Consider the following 18,874-nt stretch of genomic DNA (forward strand, 5'->3'; position numbering starts at 1 on the left):
TCCTCCCCATGAAAATGAGAGCCAGGTGATGCAGCATGCCTCTCACCCATGACAGTTCTCTGCGTCTTTGAGCCTTTCAGTGAAGACCTTAAAACACTGCCCAGCGGCTGCCTCACACAGCCTGAGAGGCCCTTTACCGCCGGCCTCCACTGGAGTGTTCCTTCGCGTACTGTGTTGCCTCACACACAGATCCTGGAGGAGAGAGGTTCTGAGAGGCAGACCAGAGCCTGCTCTAGCCCCTGTTCAGGATGTAGCCCGCTCTAACCCGGTTCCGGGTGTTGCGATCCTTACAACGTCCATATCTATCCCAGAGGCTCAGCTCCAGCCCAGCTCGGGGGCCCAAGTCACTTCCTCTTACCTAATGCACTCTTATCGAATGGCTTAGCCCCGTTGGGGAGGCTAGAAGCTTAACCCATGATTTCCTTCCCCTCTGAGGCCCTGGCCTTCTGCAATAGGTCCCATCAGGGGTCTCTGTGCTGCCCCTGCACCCACCCCCACAACTGTGAACTACCTTCCCCAGGCCCTGGAACTACCTCTGCAGCTAGGAGCCAATGCATGAGAGTGGGGGCGGGCAAGAGAGAACAGGTTTAGATGAACAGGTTAGTTAGCATTAGTGAGATTCAAAAGGTAAATCTGTGGGGCTCTGGCACTTGAAGGTAGAGGGATGGGGGTCAGGAGTTCAAGACTAGGCTACAAGAGAGCCTGCCCACCCCCAATAAAAGTAGTGAACTTCTCAAAGGAAGCTAGCTTAGAAATTAATTGTCCTCAGAGAAGCAATTCTAAGACCAGAGGGGCAGGACCAGAGCAAGATCTGAATGAACCACCTGGAAAAAACGGCTCCCAAACTCCTACAGGTGACAGGTGTTCCAACCCCTCCCTCAGTGTCTCTCCTGGGAGCCTCCTGGGAGCCCCTGCACATCTGGCTGTCTCTGTGGGATCAGGTTCCCTCTCTGTTTGAATGAATTTTGCAAGGGAAATCCCTGCCCCTTCCCAAAGCCTACACCTGTCACCTGCAGGTGTAGGTCCTCACATCCAAGTTCTTCCTTCCTGTCTTGCCTGCAGCCATGGGCCTGGAAGAAAGCCTAGAAGGGAGGAGGGATGTCTCTGTTCCTCCTTCAAAGATTGCTGGGCTCTTTGCTCCTTCCATCTCTGGCCCTAAGCCCACAGAAGAGAAGCTTTATATCCTTACCCATTGATGGCATCCCTGGACAGGTTCTGGGATTCCTGACTGTAGTAACATCAGTGGTACTGGCCTGCTAAATCTGGATGCCAGCCAAAAGAGTGGCAAGCTATTTGAAAGACCTTTACTGAAGAGGGGTTTCCTCTTTTAAAAATACATATACGTTGCCCAGCATGGCGGACCGTGTCTGCAGTCACAGCTCTTTGGGGGCCAAGCTGGAAGATTGTTAGAACGCTGGAGTTCAAGTTTTAAAAATACTAAGTTGACAAAGAAAAAAAAAAACATAATGTAAATAATAGTAGAGTGGCGGTGGCTGAAGGGAGGGAAGTCTCAGGAATACATTTGGGAAGTTAGCCTCTTGGGTGTTGCTGATTGGAAGGCTTCGCCTTGGCAGGAGGCCAAGCTAACCCCCAGGGGGGAGCGTGGAAGGGCAAGGATGCCCCCTGCTGGGCTCACGGGAAAGCTGAGGCTGCTGGGGAAAGAGGCCGACTCAGGAGTCAGCCACTCCAGGAAGTCAGTAGATCTGTGTCATTGTGCTGAGTTTGACGGGTGGGAGCTGTGGGCTGCAGACAGGGAGGGAGCTTACAGGCAACAGCTGTCTCTACAGGGGTGCAGAGGGGAGGAGGTCCCAGGCCCAGGCCCAGCTCCCCCTGCTCCCTTGTAGCACTGGACTCATGGGGTGACTGGATTTCCAATCTGCTCACCAGAGAAGTTCAGGGGTGGAAGCTAAACTCATATCTTCAGGTGCCAGAATTTCTGGCCAGGTAGATAATTTTCCCACCTGATGCAGTGGGATTCAGGAAAAGGGTGGCACCTTGTATGTTGGGGTGGGATTGAGGCAACTGCTACCTTGCAGAGAGGAATCAGTTGTTGCATCCTCTGAAGCCTGTTTTCCACACACTGTTCTATGAACTCAGCCAGTTACTGAGTAAGTCTATCTGGTGATGCTCACCTTTTAAAGCACCTCATCTTTCTCACCGTATAGTGGGAATAACCGTACCTCATAGGGATGCCCCTGAGCTTGCTGAGGAAAGGGATGGGCCCAGGAGAAGCAGCCAATCTAGGAGGATGCTGCTAGAGATGCCGTTTGTGATACTGGCTTTGACATGTGGAAGCTTTGGGGACAGAGCTTATGCTCAGCAGCTGCCTCCCAAGGTTAGGTCCCAACTTCCCATGCTCCCAGCCTGACCTAGGACACTGCCTCCCGCCTCAGCTTCTCCAGTGCTGGAATCACTGGAGTATGTATGTACCACTATCACTGGAGTATGTATGTACCACTGTCTGTCCCCTTCTTACTCCTTCTTAGTGAGTTAGCCTCTGAACCCATAGGTTCTGCATCTGTAGAGTCAACCAACCTCATAGTTTTTTTTTTTAATGTTAAAAATGATATCTGTATTGAATATGCACACATGTTTTTCTTGTCAGTATCTTTCTATATAATACAGGGTAATAAGTATTTACATGGCATTTACATATCAGGCATAAGGGATCTCAATATGGCTTACAGTATATGGAGGGTATGGTAGGCAATATGCAAACGCTATACCATCTTATATAAGGGCTATAACATCTTATATAAGGGGTATCTTTGGATTCTGGTGGATACAGGGACCCAGAAGCCAACGATCCACATATACCAAGGGATAATTGTACACATGCTGTTCTTTCCACATGTGTCTTACTGACTTGCTTTACACACACACACACACACACACACACACACACACACACACACTCTACAGCTGTTTGTAAAGAATCACGTGCTTGGACCCACTTTCCCAGAACAAACCAAATTAGAGACGCCTCAACTGTAGTCTTGAAATCTGCTGTCTCCAAGCTGCCTGAACTCATAGTTACCAGCACTGGGGCTCAATTTATTAACAAACCACAGCCTCCCATGTGTCTCTCAGCTCAACCCCCACAGCCGATAAGACAGATACAAGGATGAGGACCCAGGGCGATCCCTGTCCAGCCTGTGCATCAGCTGAAACTCCATTAGCTGCCCACTGCAGTGCTGGAGAGTGAGTGTGAGTGAAGGCAGAAACAAAAAAAAAAAAAAAAAAAAAAGGAACAGGTGCCAGGATGCTAAGGCAGCCAAAAAGCTTCAAGCATCCTCTGAAGCTGGGCCGGGTCATGCCTATAACCCCAGAATTCAGACAGCTGAGGCAGGGAGATCACAAGTTGGTGGCCAGCTTGAGCCACAGAGTAAGGCTCTGACTCAAAAATTAAAATTTAAAAAAAAAAATTAATTAAATTGAAAAAAAAAAAAAAGAGTTCTCTGTAACCAGGAATAGTGGCACATACATGTAGTCCTAACACTCAAGAGGCTGAAGGCAGCCTTGGCTATGCAGTAAGATTCTACCTAATAACCAATTACATGAATAAATAAAGGTTCTCTAGAATTCTCAGAGTCAGATGTCGTTCGGCTTCCCCCCCTGCCCTCTGTACGACAGAAGAACCACCTGGAATGTCACCTGGAATGTCACCTGGAATGTCACCGTGGAAAAGATCAAAGAGAGCAGTCTCAGATATGACTTTTGGTTTGGTTCGGAGACAGGGTATCTCTGTGTGACCCTGTTGTAGCCCTGGCCATCGTGGAACTCACTACGTAGATCAGGTTAGCCCTGAACTCACAGAGATCCAACTGCCTCTGGCTCCTCCATGCTAGGATAAAGGTGTGTGCCACCACTCCTGGCTGTATGTTTCCTTTTGAAGTGTCATTTTGGATCAAACTTACCTGATCCATGCTCAAGAAACCTAGGTGATAGTTCCAAGTCCCAGAAGTTTGTGTGGGCTCCCAGCAAAGAGCAGCTCAGTGATGATAAACCTAATCAAGCCCCAAATGCTCTAGTTCTAAAAATCCCACTCCCATCAGCAGGGCCAACCTGTGTCTCCGAGAGATGCAGATGATAGAAAAACATGACACTTGACTCAGTGTGTATTGTTTAGACATTGTCACTTAGCTGTTCTACCTTTGTTTATACATCTGTAAAAGGGGCCAGTTTTCATATGGATGAGGAGAATAAATTAGTTGATGTCTGTCTCTGAAGCACAGTGCATCACGCATGGGAAACGTCCTAGGTGTAACCGATTGCTTCTCTCTTAACTCCTAATTTGGTCTACCCCAGCCTTTATTATTATGTTTTAATTAGGGTCCAGACAAAACCACAGCCTCTCTGTTCTGTGACTAGCAGGAGGCTAGTCGTTACAGGAATATTTGGGGAGAATTGGGACCAAACAACCTTCTCTACGGAGCAACGGCCCAAACCCACAAGGTAAGATGAAAGGGCTTCATCGGAGGATCCAGGCTTGGCTCCAAGACACCGGCTGTATGGGGACAGGGTGGGGGAAGTGTCGGCTTAGCAGAAGCATGTGTGAATAAAACAGGGATTTTGCTGACAGCCAGCTCCATCTGAGTCAAAAGACAGAACTGCCAATAAGAGCGGACACTCTTGAGTTGCTGGATTAAAGCTGCCTGTGAGCCTAGCAGCTCTCTGTCTTGCAATTCCATCAGAACCACCTGCCAACACAACATGTTCCCTGCTGCACCCAGACCCTTGGAATCAGGGTCCAGAACGAGAGTGAGGAGAGGGCAAGGCAGTTAGGGAGTTGGGATGTCTGTAGATCTTCACTCCTTGGTACCAGTGCCCTAGAACCAAGGGAGACTCCGCCCCACTCTCCTTCTCTGCATCATTAGGCCACATCTGAAATACTTGTATATTTCTATTTAAGTTGCTTTATTGCAGGAAATGCATAACAGCCAGGATGTAGGAGGCATGCAACATGTTGGACCAGGAGGGAAAGCGCAGGTGTCTCGAAGCTCTACCTGCATAAGGGTAGCTCTTATTCTCTGTGTCCCAGATGCCAGAAATAGAGATGACCTTGGGGCTGGGAGTGTATGGGGGTGTCCCTTCAGAGAAAACACTTCTAAAGTGGGAACAAGTCAGGATAAAACCGAAAAAGAAATTATCGACGATATGACCCCATATCCAGAAAACATGCCAGTTTGGGTCAAGTGAAGCACCAACGATTCTAGAGCAAAACAGATGCAGCAATCAACTTGTTACCGCGTGGCCACTTGGTTCGGGAAGTAACAGAGAGGTCTGTTTTGCAGTATGGGAGGCCATTCTGGTGGGCCACCCCTGCCATCGCTTACATGCCTCCATCTAGGCTACCACGGCCATTCATGTGACTGTTGTGCCAGATGTGCAGGTCATTCTATCTACTTGGGCACATTTAATTGGGGCTGGCTTACAGTTTCAGTGGTTTAAACCATTGTTATCCTGATGGGAGCATGGTGGCATGTACCAGGTATTTGATCACACTGTGACCCCCGAGATTGTATTATTTACTGAAGAAGGAAAAAAAACCTATTTCTAGTTATGGTGCAGCCCACCTTTAGCACACATCTTTAATTCCTTTGGCTGAAATAAGATGCACCCTTAGTATACACATTTAATCCCCAACAATGGAGGTAAAGTTAGTTTGTAGAAGAAAGTATTTGAAAGTGATGTCTAATTGAGTGGCAGACAAACTGGCAAATCAGAGGAAGCTTTGACAGAATGCGATATGCCCAACTCTCAGGAAAAAAGAGAAGAAAGGGAAGTTACTTAAGAGAGTGATGCAGAGAAAAGAGGAGGGGAGAGAGGAGGTGGCTCTACCAGGAGAGCTTTACAGAGACAGGAGAAGACAGGACGAGCCAGAGAATGAGAAGGAGCCAGAAGATTAGGACAGACTGCCAAACAGAGCAATTCAGGAGAGGCAGAGAGAGGGAATTAAATCAGTCAGGGTGGAGAGGAGCAGAATAGCTGAGTTGAACCAGCCAGCCAGAGTTCAGAAAGAACTAGAAAGGATGACTTTATTTGATAATAAAGTCTCAGAAGCTGAAAACATTCCAGGCCTTGATTAGATTATATGGAGGCTAGAAGCTTCCAGGACATGGCCTAGGTTAGCAGATGGGCCCAGTAAGCCAAGGAGACGACAATTACTTCAGGAAAATAAAAGTTACTTTTATAGTGGCAGGCAGGCAGACGTGGTGCTGGAGAAGTAGCTGAGAGCTCTACATCAGATCCACGGGCATCAGGAGGAGAGAGCGCCCATCCCCAAACCTTCCTCCAACCTATTCCAATAAAGCCACACTTCCTAATCCTTCTCAAGTAGGGTCACTCTGTGGTGACCAAGTATTCAAATATGGGAGCCTATGGGAGCCATTCTTACTCAAAATACCACAGTGGTTTGAATGTAACAGATATAAAAACCTGGACAACATATGTAGCTTTTTATTGGAGCAGCTCTTGGTCTTTCATACTCTATTTTATAAGCATTTTAAAGCTTAGTTTGTGCTTGTGTGTGTGTATATTGGTAACTTGTGTTCTTGCCTCTCCTTCCAGGCCTCCTCTCAGGGCCTCAGGCAGCACCAGCTTGCCTGCTGAGGCATCCCTGTAGCCCGATTAGCACATCTTGATGGTACCCACAAAATGGGCTTTAGATGGCATCTTCATCCACGTAGATAATACACCTTGATTGAGTTTAGCCTCCATTACCCTCTTTTGCTCTGCCTCTCCTGTCCTGTTGGTCGGTCCCCTTCCTCCTCTTCTACTTTCACTTCTTTAAAAAAAAAAAAAAAAAAAATCTAGGTTCCTGGGATGGACAGTTTTGGTTGTTAACTTTACTGCATCTGATATGAATTAAAACCAAGCTGCTGGGCGATGTGGTACAGGGAAGTTCTAAATCAGATCATTTGGAGCAGGAAGACCTACTCTAAACCTGGGCCACACCTTCTGATGGCAGCCCACATAAAGACCATGAAGAAGGAAGCCTTGCTTTTGCCTGCTTGCCCTCACTCTTGCTGGCAAGTCCATCCATCCTGTTGCTGTGCCATTCCTTCACCAGCATCTCCGGGATTTCAACATAGACTGCATCCCAGCAGTTCTCCGGGACTCCTTCAGAGGCGGATGAGCACGGCAAGGATTCTAGCGTGTAGTCTGAACAACTCTTAGATTCTCAGCCTCTACCATGGGAGCGCCACCCCCCACCCCTTGCTGAACTCCCTGGATCACATCCTGCAAGACAATCCGTTCTATCAGTTCTGTTCCTTTAGGGAACCCTAATACAATTCCTTGTGTGAAAGAAAATATGACATTTGTCTTTAGGTTTGGGTTATGATCTCAAGTTAGGTTCATAACTTCTTCCCCCTCCCCCTCTCTCCCTCCTCCTCCTCCTGTTTGTTTGTTTTTAAAGACAGGGTCTCACTGAGTAGCCCTGGCTGTCTTGACACTCAAAGAGATCCACCTGCCTCTGCCTCCTGAGTTCTGGGACTACAGGTGTGTGCCGCCACGCCCAGCTTGTTACTACTTTTCTCCTGGATGATGGTTATCCCAACCAGAGTAAATGAGAATGATATTTTGGCTTACTTTTGCCTGGTGGATAAGGATAAACAGCTTTCCCTGTGTTTTCTTATATTTAAATCATTTTAAATCATTTACCTTTAAAGATGTATTTTTATTTTATATATATGAATGTTTGGCTGAGTGTATATATGTGTACTGTGTATGTGCCTGATGTCCACAGAGGCTAGAAGAAGGGGCCAGAGCCCCTGGAACTGGAGTTAGAACTGTAACCCCATGTGGGTATTGGGGACTAAATCAGATCTTCTGCAAGAACAACAAATGTTCTTAGTCACTGAGTCGTCTCTCTAGCTCCCCCACCCACTTTTCACGTATGTATTGGCTATTTATACTTTTTTCTTTTGAGAACTGTGTGTTCAGTTCATTCACCCATTTGTTGGTTGGATTATCTGTTACCTTGGTGTTTAACCTTTTAGGTTCTTTTTTTAAAATCTTATTTAATATGTATGAGTGTTTTGTCTATATGTGTGTGTCTGCATCACAGGCATGCCTGGTGCCCTCAGATACCCGGGGACAAGTGAGGGGCCATGTGAGTACTGGGAGCTGAAACTGAATCCTCTGGGAAAACATTGAGCCAGGACTCCAGCCCCTGAATTCTTTATAAATTCTGGATATTGGTCCCCTATCAGATGAATAGCTGGTAACTCCCCCCCCCACATGCCACATACACACACACACACACACACACACACACACACACACACACCCTACCCCTTCACACTGGCATCTATTTCTTTTGCTATAAAGAAGCCCTTTCGTTGATGGAGCGAACCCAAGATGTCAGTTCTGGCTGGTTATTGGAGCTTCTGGAGGCCCATTCTGAAGATCTTTGCCTAGTCCTATGTCTCGAAGTGTTTTCCTCTGGAATTTTCTTTCTTTCTTTCTTTCTTTCTTTCTTTCTTTCTTTCTTTCTTTCTTTCTTTCTTAGGTTTATTTATTTATGTATAGGAGTACACTGTCTTCAGACATACCAGAAGAGGGCATTGGATCCCATTACAAATGGTTGCGATCCACCATGTGGTTGCTGAGAATTGAACTCAGGACCTCAGGAAGAGCAGTCAGTGCTCTTAACCACTGAGCCATCTCTCCAGCCCCCTCTGGAAGTTTCAATGTTTCCAATCTTACATTAAGTTCTCAGACCTTTTTAGAGACTTCACAAAGTCAAAATTATTTTCACAATACTGAGATGTGTATTCTGCCTTTTAATCAGTTCTCATGCTTGCACCAATGGTACAGATGTAGTAGTGTGAAGGAAGCAACACATGAACTATGAGTTTAAGAAGGGAAAAGGAAGAAAAGGGAGAAAACCCGGGTTCACTTAAGAACATGTTCACAAGCAATAACTGTTGTTACACTATACTAAATCACAACACTTACACACAGCCCCTTCTAATATTCTCAGTGACTGACTGTAGAGTACTCTACTGCACACAGAAGTATAACTGTCCTTTCGGGGAAACCATTTGAGTGACTGGGTTATGACCTGAACTGGCCACCTTTGCTATGGAACATTATTCTCACTTGAAGAATAACTGACATAAAGCTGTCGCCATGCAGACTTGATGACTTGGTAGATGTTTTCTCAAATGTGCACCAAGTGTCCCTGTGAGGAAAACTGACATCTGTTGCCAATGATAAAAATCTGACCTTTCAAGTAAAAATAAAATTTGGAATAACCTGTATGCGCTATTACGAGCGTGACTGATTTCCAAGGGCTTAAACTGTTTCTGGTATCACCAAATATGATTATTATACTGCATCATGAAATGAATCAATATTTGGAAAATGCATGCCAGTAAGTCAATATTTTCCTAATAACTAAAACATGGTGTTACAAAACCATACATAGATAAAAGTGCCTTCCCAAGAGCAAGAGAGACAGTGACTTTAATCAAGTAAGTGCCAAAGTCCACTGATAAAGTAATGATGGGGTGTGGGTTTTGTTTGTTTGTTTAGTGGGTTTGGCTTGGTGTTTGTTTGTTTTCTTTTTTCTTTTTTTTTTTTTTCTTTTTTTTTTGAGTCAGAGTTTTTCTTTGTAGCTCTGGCTGTCCTGGAACTCACTCTTAAGACCTAACAGGTCTTGAACTCTGAGATCCACCTGTCTCTGCCTCTTTGGTACTAAGATGAAAGGCCCGTGCTGCTGCCACCCCCACCAGGCTAGTAATAACGTTTATAGTCTGCATTGCAACTTCCACTTAGCACTTGTTGAGATTCGGTGTAGTACAAAAAATAGCCACAGCAATCCGAAAGACTACTAAAATACTCCTCTATTTTCCAACCACACAACTACACGATGCCAGATTTTCTTTATATATTTTGACCGAAGGAACACAGTGCCAGCAAAAGTAAGCCTCCAGCTGTCTTCTGTAGCGCAGCGTTCATTGGAGTTGTAGAAATGTGAAACTGGCCAGGCGTAGTGGCACACGCCTTTAATCACAACACTGGGGAGGCAGAGGCAGGCAGAGCCCTGTGAGTTGAAAGCTGGCCTCATCTACATAGCAAGTGTCAAGAAAGCTAGGGCTGCCTGTAACCCACCTTGGCAATTTAGTAAGTCAACTTACTTTAAAAATAACCCAGTTATTTTTTTTTAAAAAATTGTTTTTAAAAGAAATATAGTGATTTTCATAAAAAAAATGTCCTTTATTCACACGCAATGGAGTTGTAATGTCCTAACAAATTAATAGTTTATAAATCCCTGCCTCATTTCTAATATGGCAATTTATTAATAACTATAACCCGCACAAACAAAAGGGTTTATTTATGTGCATCAGTGTTTTGCCTACATGTGTGTGTGTGTGAGGGTGTCAGATCTTAGAGTTACAGACAGTTGTGAGCTGTCATGTGGGTGCTGGGAATTGAACTCGGGTCCTCTGGAAGAGCAGCCAGTTCAATGCTCTCAACTGCCAAGTCATCTCTCTAGCCCAACAAAACTTTTTTGTTGACCTCAATTTTTTAAATGTCTGTCTCATGTTGCCAAGATTGGTCTTGAACTCCCAGCCTGAAGTGGTTTCCCTACCTCAACCTCTCAGGTAACTAGGACTACATGCATGTGATACAAAGGCTAGCTCTGGAAACCTGAGATAAAGTGCTTGAGAACCTCTGGCACAATTGAGGCACAATGTACCATTGTGAGCTGCCCAGCTAGCTTGCCCCAGGGCTGATCCAGACAGGAATCCCACTCCCACTGGATGCTCATCATGTTAGCAGCTCAACAACCAGCTTCTGTTATTTCAGAGTCAGTTATAGAGTGGCCTCTTGCTGGCTTCCAGAGGAAAGCTCACACTGAGAAGCTCCATGATACAATACGGGTATCCTTCCCACCAGTCAGTCCTTGTTGCTTTGATGCCCAAGTATTGTCTGAGCCTTCTGGCCAGACTTAACTAGGCTCCTGGCCACACATAGAATATTCACAGTAACACCCCAGCTCTTAGGTTTTTTTGTTAACCCTTTTCCACGACAGTTCTGGCATGCCATTCTGGTGTTGCTTCAGTCTCCCAAGGTCTTTGTTAGGGCACAAAATCCTGCTTCCCAGGCTAGTGCTTCCGTAACAACAGACTCCCTAACCCAATGTCATGTTCAGTCTTTCCCACACCCCACTGGTTAGTTAGATACTGCACATCTGGCTCTGCCTCCTGCCAGTCTGTAACATCCACTTCTGCAACCCCGTCAGAGTGCACGGTGCCTTCCCTCTTCCCTCTTGCCCAGAAGGACCCTGCAGGTCTCTGGTTGGGTTTCATCTCAGTTTCATTCTACTTAGTGGCCTGGTAGTTGGGGAGAAAGAGGCAACTTCCTTTCCTGCCTGGGGACAACTGCCAGGAACAGCAGCAGCAGGGAGCCATCCATAGCCAATACTCCTGGCAGAGTCTCTCCATCCCAGGGATGCGTGGCTGGTGCCCCCATAGAATCCACTACAGAGACAAGGTTTGGCTGTGCTTCCAAGCAGAGTAGAGCAAGAATCAAGCATTAAGTCCTGAAGTCAGTAGGACTTGAGTGTTACGTGCATTCTAGTCAAGTGATCCGGGGTAAGCACCTTAACCCTTTTGAAGCAGTTTCTTCTACAAAATGGAGATAGATATTAACTCCCTAATATATTGCAAATAGTTATGACTCTAGACACAGTGTCCGGCACATACCAAGACTATAGGTTGTGCCACTGCTTTGATTGCTTTGAACTTTTCTAGAGGCTGAAAGGGCTTCTTCAGGGAGCAGACAGCGAGGCTGCTCAACAGAGACAGTCATTTAGCTGAGGCGGCACAGCGCTCCACAGGAATGTTGTACAAGAGGCTGTAGGGTGGTTGAGGATATTCACCAAAGATAGCCTTTTGGGTTCATTCTGTCCCCAAACTTGCCTTGATTCTTGAGTTCCTGCCTAACCTTGGTGGGGGAGAGGCACTTAGAAAAGCATATTCACTTTCAGGCCACTAGGGGGCCATTTACTTGCCGGCAACAGGAACACGCTAATGGTTTCTTAATGGCTCAGGCACCAGGGAGATCAGGCTCAATTATATCTGAAAGCATTTTGAGTTCCAGGGGTAAAAGACACTATGTAAATCTAGATAATAAATAGTGCTTATTGACGACAGGTTAAAGAATCTGGCACTGTTTCATTTGGGGAAGAATAGGGAGAGGAATTGAATAAGGGCTTCAAGTACATCATTGTTTAGAATAAAGAAGGAGTGACGTGTCATTTCCCGACTCTGCTGGGAAGCAAGCAAGAAAAGGGAAGTGTAATTTGCAACAGAAATATGAAGAGGCAGTATGGAGTGCATTCCAGAAAGGGAGTCGAGGGGGCTTTAACAAAGATTTAAGATCTTATGTGAGATCTTAAATCGTAATTCACCTTGAGATGGTCCTATGTCCAACCCCACCAGGAAGGTCAGAGAACAACTGAGAAAGGAGAAAAGGACATTTGATGGCAATTCTTGGACTTTAATGCTACAGGACACCTTCAAGACCTGCTCTGGTTGCACCGGAACAGTACCCCGCCCTGCCCCCACCCCGTGTGTGTGTGTGTGTGTATGTGTGTGTGTGTGTGTGTCACACACCGCCTATCAATCCACAGAAGCCCGTAAACACTAAACTCTCAACGTCCTTGTAATAACTCAGAAATTAAAAAGGCACTGTTTTCCTTGAAATAGCATTGGGTGGGCCATTGCTAGAGGCATAGCCCCACCTGAGCCTCCAACCAGGACCAGATTAGAAACTTGTGGGTTGAAGCCCACTAAGTACACTGCATTTTGGTAGCTGCTTCCGTGCCTAGGGATGGAAAATTTGGGGAAGGGCTTGGATAAGGAAAGGCAAAGGCAAAGGCTTCTGGAAAGGGAGAAGTGGAAAGGGCAAAGGGAGTCCTGCCCAAGGGGTTAGAAGCCAGTCAGGCCCTCTCAGAGGCCACGCCCCACCCCAACTACATCAGGACCTCAGACCTTTCTCCCACTCAGACTCATAGTCAATTCTCTAATCCACTGAGAGACATCCAGGCTGCTCACAAAGACGATTCTGGGAACACAGGAAGAGTCAAGCAGGAGGGACCCAGAAATCAATCTCGGTGAATTACAAAGAGGAACTAGAGATGAAGGAAGCAAAGAAGAGGGTGAAGGTATAGAAAGGGTGGTACTGAGAGTCCCTGCGTGCAGAGGGGTGGCCGTGCAGAGGGGTGGCCGGCATCCAAAGGGCTCTAAGAGCAAACAAAGGCTGAAGCCTGGAAGGAACAAGCCTCAATGGGAAAAGACAGTTCTCTAAATGCTGGGGCTGAAAAGGATCAAAGAATGAAAACGCTGGGAGATGTCCTCCACAAGTTCAGTGCAGCTCCTTGGGTACAATTCGAGGCCAGTCCTTAAAGTCAGAAGACCAGAAAGTAGGACCTGAGACCATCTGTGGGATTTGAGATTAAGGTGGCAGGTGAGTCTAAAAAACAAACTCAACCTTTGGCTCTGTCTCTGAGGCTCACAGTAGCCTGACTCGAGGGTCTTAAGGGGAACCAATCAGGCAAGATTCGAGTGGTTTCAGAGTTCAGACCAACAGAAAAAAAGGAAGCGAGACTGACAGCGGTGTGCGGGCACCTGGTTTCCAGACCCAAACCAGGCTCTTTGGGGTGAAGGGATCTGGGACACTATGCCCTCCGTAGCTAGAGCTACGGGAGAGCACAAGCTTAGTGTTAGCCCCACTTCGGAGAACCGGTGTAGGTGGGCCTGGTTAGTTCTCCCACCTACCATCTCCTAGCCTGGGGCCATGTGAGGAGACGCCTGAGTTGACAGCTTTCTGCGGAGCCTGCCCCTCCCTGCCACCTCCCGGTTCCGCACTCCCTCCCGCAAAGTGCCTTTCCCCCTTTAAAGAAGCGCCTGTCGCCCCTTTAAGGCCCAGCCTCCCTTAACTCTCTCTTAACTGGGCGTCCCCCACGGGGCCCACGACGCCCCGCCGCAGCCGCCTCCCAGCGCGGCACTTCCGGGCCCCTACATCGCCCTTTTAAGGGGCAGCCCCCCGGCAGCGCGCGGCCCCGCCCCCTGCACCGGCGCGCCCCGCGGGGGAGCCGGGCTAGAGCCGGAGCGCGCGGTCCGCGCGGCCACTGGAGACCAGGCGGCCGGCGGCCGGGCAGGCGGCGGCAGCGGCAGCGGATGGGGACGCGGAGTCGGGCGGCTGTGGCTGTGGCGGCGGCCGGGAAGCAGCTGGCGGGCCGGCGGCGGCGGCGGCGCTGGCGGCGGTGACGGGCCCAGGCCCCGGCGGCGGCAGCGACGCGGTGGCGGGCTGCGGGCGGGCGGCGTGAGGAGCGGCGGCGGAGCGCGGGGCCGCCGGGAAGCCAGGGCGCCGAGACGCCCCCTGCCCAGTCCTCGCAGGCCGCCAGGCCCCCTCCAGCCGGGGCCGTGGAGCACCGGGGCAAAGGCCGGGGCCCCCCCATGAAGGAGCGCGACGCGGCCCCGGCCGAGCGGGGCAAGCCGGCCACCTACACCGGGGACAAGAAGGCGAAGATGGCGGCCAAGACCAACAAGAAGTGGGTCCGGCTAGCCACGGTGTTCGCCTACGTGCTCTCCGTGTCGCTGGCCGCCATCGTTCTGGCCGTCTACTACAGTCTCATCTGGCAGCCGGTGGGCGCCGGGACCTCGGGGGGAGCCGTCGGCCCGCCCCCCAGCGGCTCCAACACCACCGGCCCGTCTGGGACTTCGGGGGCGGGGGCGGCGGGGCCCAACACCACCGGGTCGTCCGGCCGCGAGGCGCCACGCGACGCACCCCCGCTGCAGGCGGCGAGACCGGCGCCCCCGGAGCCCGCTGCAGACAGCCCCCTGGCTGGGCCGCTCGAACGGCCGCGGGGGCCGGACGAGGACGAAGAGGAAGCGGCCGAAGAGCCCCGGAGTCGTTGAATCTCTCCGCGTTGGGGACGGTCGGGAATCGTCGTCCCCTAAGCCCCGGAGCAGGACTTGGCAGCTGGACCGGCTCCGGAGCCCGCCGGAGTGACCCCTACGCGAGCGTACGCCCCCACACACCTCAGCGATCGCCAGCTTGCCCCGGGAGCCGGTAATGCACAACCGGATCTTCAGCCAAGGGACCACGATTCGCCGGGGACTCGGGGTTTGATCTTCCCAGCACCGTGCTGCGCCAGGGCCCTGAGCCATAAGGGGAACTGGGGGGAGGGTGGGGCGAGCCTAGCACCCAGTCCTTCTGTGCTGCTAGCTCTGGTGTTTTCTAAACGCAGGGGGTGACTCGGGCGCCCCCTCCCCAAGACTCAGGGGAAGGTAGGGAGTTGTGTAGGGGCTCTTTTTTTTTTTTAATAAGCTGAGGCTCTCCCAAAGAAGAGAGCACCAAAAGTAGCGGAGCTCAGGTACGTCAACCTAGTTGCAGTGGCCAGACATGCGTTTAATTTATAGATCCCTGTATATAGTTGTTGACATATGCACTAGACGCTATAATCACATAGAACTCTATGTATCTCCCCACAGCCTGGGTAGCTACTGAATGGTGGGGTCCAGCAAGGGCTATTTGCTGGCCTTCAAACTGCACTTAGCCAGAAGGGCACAAACACAAGCTTTTTTTTTTTTTTTTTTTTTTTTCCATCACCCACTCTTTCACCTGTTTCAGAAAGATAAGTTTCTGACGTTCTTACACACGAGTATAATCATTCCTAGACCCCTACCATGACAGTGGGAAAACCTTAGCAATAGAAGCTATTTAGGGAGGGTGGGGAATGTGCTGATCCCCCTCCGGTTCCCATCCTAGTGCTCCCACCAAAGTGGCTTCCTGTTGTAGCCTGAGTCTCTGGATCCATGCCAGGGGTGATGGCGAGAAAGAGTAAGGCTGCTGTGTTTAGATGAGTCCCTTCCCTCACAGAATTCCTTTAGGAAGAGCAAGCCTTTTTAAGTACAGTGATTGGCAAGTGTTTTCTCTCATTCCTTTTCCGGCTCCTCAGCTATCTTACCGGTTCCAAATCTTGTCTTATTTCATTTCTTGCCCTTCTAGATCTTGTCTTACTCATTTTTGCATTTCCTATTTTCTAAGCCTAAAACAGCAGCTTGCCGTTAGGGCCAAATCAGTTGCAAAACCAGAGCTTTGATGTGGTTCTGAGTTGCTTTATGGGGCAAGAAAGAGCAGAAGGTAGAATTCAAGTTCAGGAGTGTGCTTAGATAGCCAGTGAAGAGGCCAGCTATTGGAGGATTGAACTGGCAGCTTGTCTTTCTCATTCCTTATAAGCTTCCACTTAAATGCAGCCAACGATTTTCTAGAGGTGGTCGCACACGCACACGCACCCTAGCAGGAATTATTCTTCAGTTTGGATTCCTTTTCCCCTGCCACTTGCTGTTAGGCAGTTGAGTGTGGGTAGTGACAGAGATCAAACCCCTTAGTGTTTCCTTTTTGGGAAATAAGCAATTTAAAAGAGAAACAAAACAGGAACCTTGCACACCTTAGTCTTGAAACTGTCTATCCACTTTCTGGCCTACCTTGTAGTCAGCTCTGATTCAGGTTTACAGGACAATAGTCTTGATTTAAGCCATGTCCTGACCTGGGCAAGAAAGTAGCAGCTAAGCTGGCAGCCTCCCAGCAGGCTGCTCACACCCAAGGTGTCTGGGCTTGGAGCGTTGTTCTTCACAGCTGATGAGGACTTAAGTCATTAGGAGGCCCATGGGGACTTTTTAAATTTTTGATGAGAGACTGGGGGGAAGAAACATAAAATGCCACTTTGTATCTTCAATAATAGCCTGTCATTTATATTTATGGTGTGAATTTTTAGTCCTATATTTTAATAATTTGTAAATTGATCTCTTATTCCAAGAATCCTCTGGACTGTGGGAGAGTGTCTGGGAGTCCATTCCTCTTCCCCTCCTGACCCTGCTTTATGGACTGTTTAAATCCACTTTGGATCAAAGAGTTCAGCAAGACCACTCGTGGTCCAGCTGGCCTCCTGACTCTATAAGCCTTCACTGGAATTGGGACTTTTCTCCAGCCCTAGCTGTGAACATGACCAGAGACATTATTTATAATTCAGCCATTCAAGATAATACCTGTACTTTAAAAGTCCTGTATATTTTTTAAAAGTTTTATTTTTCAGGTGAACAAAAATACATTCTAAGAACTCTGCCTAAGCCTGTGTAAGTTGCTCCTTTCTCTTACTGACTTGGGGAAGGAGGAGCAGAGGTGGTCTCAGGTGTGGAGGACAGTGTGATGAATAGGTTCAGGAGGAAAAGGCAATTGCCTTGCTGTTCTCAGTGCCTGCCACTGAACAGATTAGAGAGGGGTGGCAGGATCCGTCTTAGTCAGGGAGGCCACTGGTCGGAAAATGATGCCCGCTTTTGCCAATAAACATTCTACTCTACAGACCCTCAAGCGGATACTTAGCTAAAGGACTAGGAAGTGTGAATATTGAGTTTTAGTCACAAACATTTAGCTGTCTGAGGTGAAGACACAGCTGTCTGCTGGCATCACCCTCTCACCTTAAACTGTTGGCCTTTAGCTAACACAGGAAGTCCTGACACTGGAGCAGACAAGCCATGAGGCAGCCTGCCTGATCAGAGCCTAGCGCCCCTGGAGCCAAGCTGCTGAGAGGTGTAGGTTGCTTCAAAGGTAAGGGTTTTTTCTACCCTTAAAGCAAACAAAAAAAAAAGATCTGTGGGTGAAAAGCATAAATATAAGGGATTCGTTATGCTGTAAAAATACATGGTAATAAATTGAGCTCAGCTCATTAGCAGACAATGGAGCCCAGTACAAATCCCAAACGAGAAGCCAGTGTTGGTGGAGCCCCCTGTGGCCTGCACTTCTGCAGAGCAGTTAGGGGGTAGCCACCATGCTTTTACTTCACCTTGTAGTCTGCAGGGAGGCAAGGAAAAGTCCCGCCTTCCTTTATTTCCCTCTGCAGCCTACACAAAGGCTTTCTGTAAGAGGGCTTGGTACAGCAGCGCAGGAGAGTGAGTTTGTTGGCTTTTGGACATAGCCCCTCCTTTCTGCAGATGGGGACATGTGGCTTGTACAGCTGCACACAGCTTACCACACTGGCCAAAGACAGCAGTAGGTACACGGAGAGCCTGCTGGCTGATTAGAACAGGGCCCGATGGGATGGGAACAGGCATCAGAACAGCTTTCTTTGCAAATGTCAGGAAGGAGCAGAACTGTCCATGCTTTTAAGCCTGGAAGGTCAGTACAATGGGGGCTGCTTATCTCGCCCTCCCGCCGCTCTGCACTGGGACGACCCCTAGGTGTTGGCTTACACTGAGAGTTGCCACTACTCATTCTCTAGCAACCTGAATTCAAGGGAAGAAAAGAAGGAAGTTTTGAAGGTATGGGGGGTCAGGGAGCCCTTTGGATAAGCTTGCAGCTTCCTCTCTCTCCCACGGATGATCAGGTACAAGAAGTGCTTCTCTACAGCTGTATTTCTCCACTGACGGCTGTATATTTCTACATAGTACCACAGTGCGGGGAGATTTTGTGTCTACCTTGTTTTCCAGTTTTCACTGGGGAATTCTACGCTGGTGTGTTCTGTAGTCAAGTATTTATATCCTGGTTTGAAATGCTGAAGGCAGAACATAGACTTGTTCCTACATGCTGCTCTAAGGAGGCTGAAAGGTTGGTGGCTTTAGGGCCACTGCAGCTATTTAAAAGGGTAATGCCTGCCATCACTTTGCTGTCTACAGAAAATGGAGGTATTTCTGGAATTGCAGTTCAGTAACCAAAGGGCCACAGCTGTACTGTTTAATTGGCCTCCCTCTGGGGAGGAAGGAGTGCCCTGACTCTGCTCTTTTCTCATGACCAGCGCCAACTCAGTGACTGGCACAAAGCACTGGGCCCTCAGAGTCCGCTGCTCACCTGGGTG

General features: G+C 48.6%; 1 protein-coding gene across 1 annotated transcript; it reads left to right on the top strand.

Annotated features, from left to right (window-relative positions):
• The first annotated feature begins 14,126 nt into the window (after positions 1-14,126).
• Inafm2 (InaF motif containing 2) lies at positions 14,127-17,148 on the top strand. The gene has a single exon (XM_021193737.1). It carries the CDS (start codon positions 14,478-14,480, stop codon positions 14,937-14,939), a length of 462 nt encoding a protein of 153 aa, XP_021049396.1. The 5' UTR covers positions 14,127-14,477; the 3' UTR covers positions 14,940-17,148.
• The last annotated feature ends 1,726 nt before the right edge of the window (positions 17,149-18,874 follow it).

This window comes from Mus pahari, chromosome 3 (assembly GCF_900095145.1).
Source record: "Mus pahari chromosome 3, PAHARI_EIJ_v1.1, whole genome shotgun sequence".
NCBI classification, from domain to species: Eukaryota; Metazoa; Chordata; class Mammalia; order Rodentia; family Muridae; genus Mus; species Mus pahari.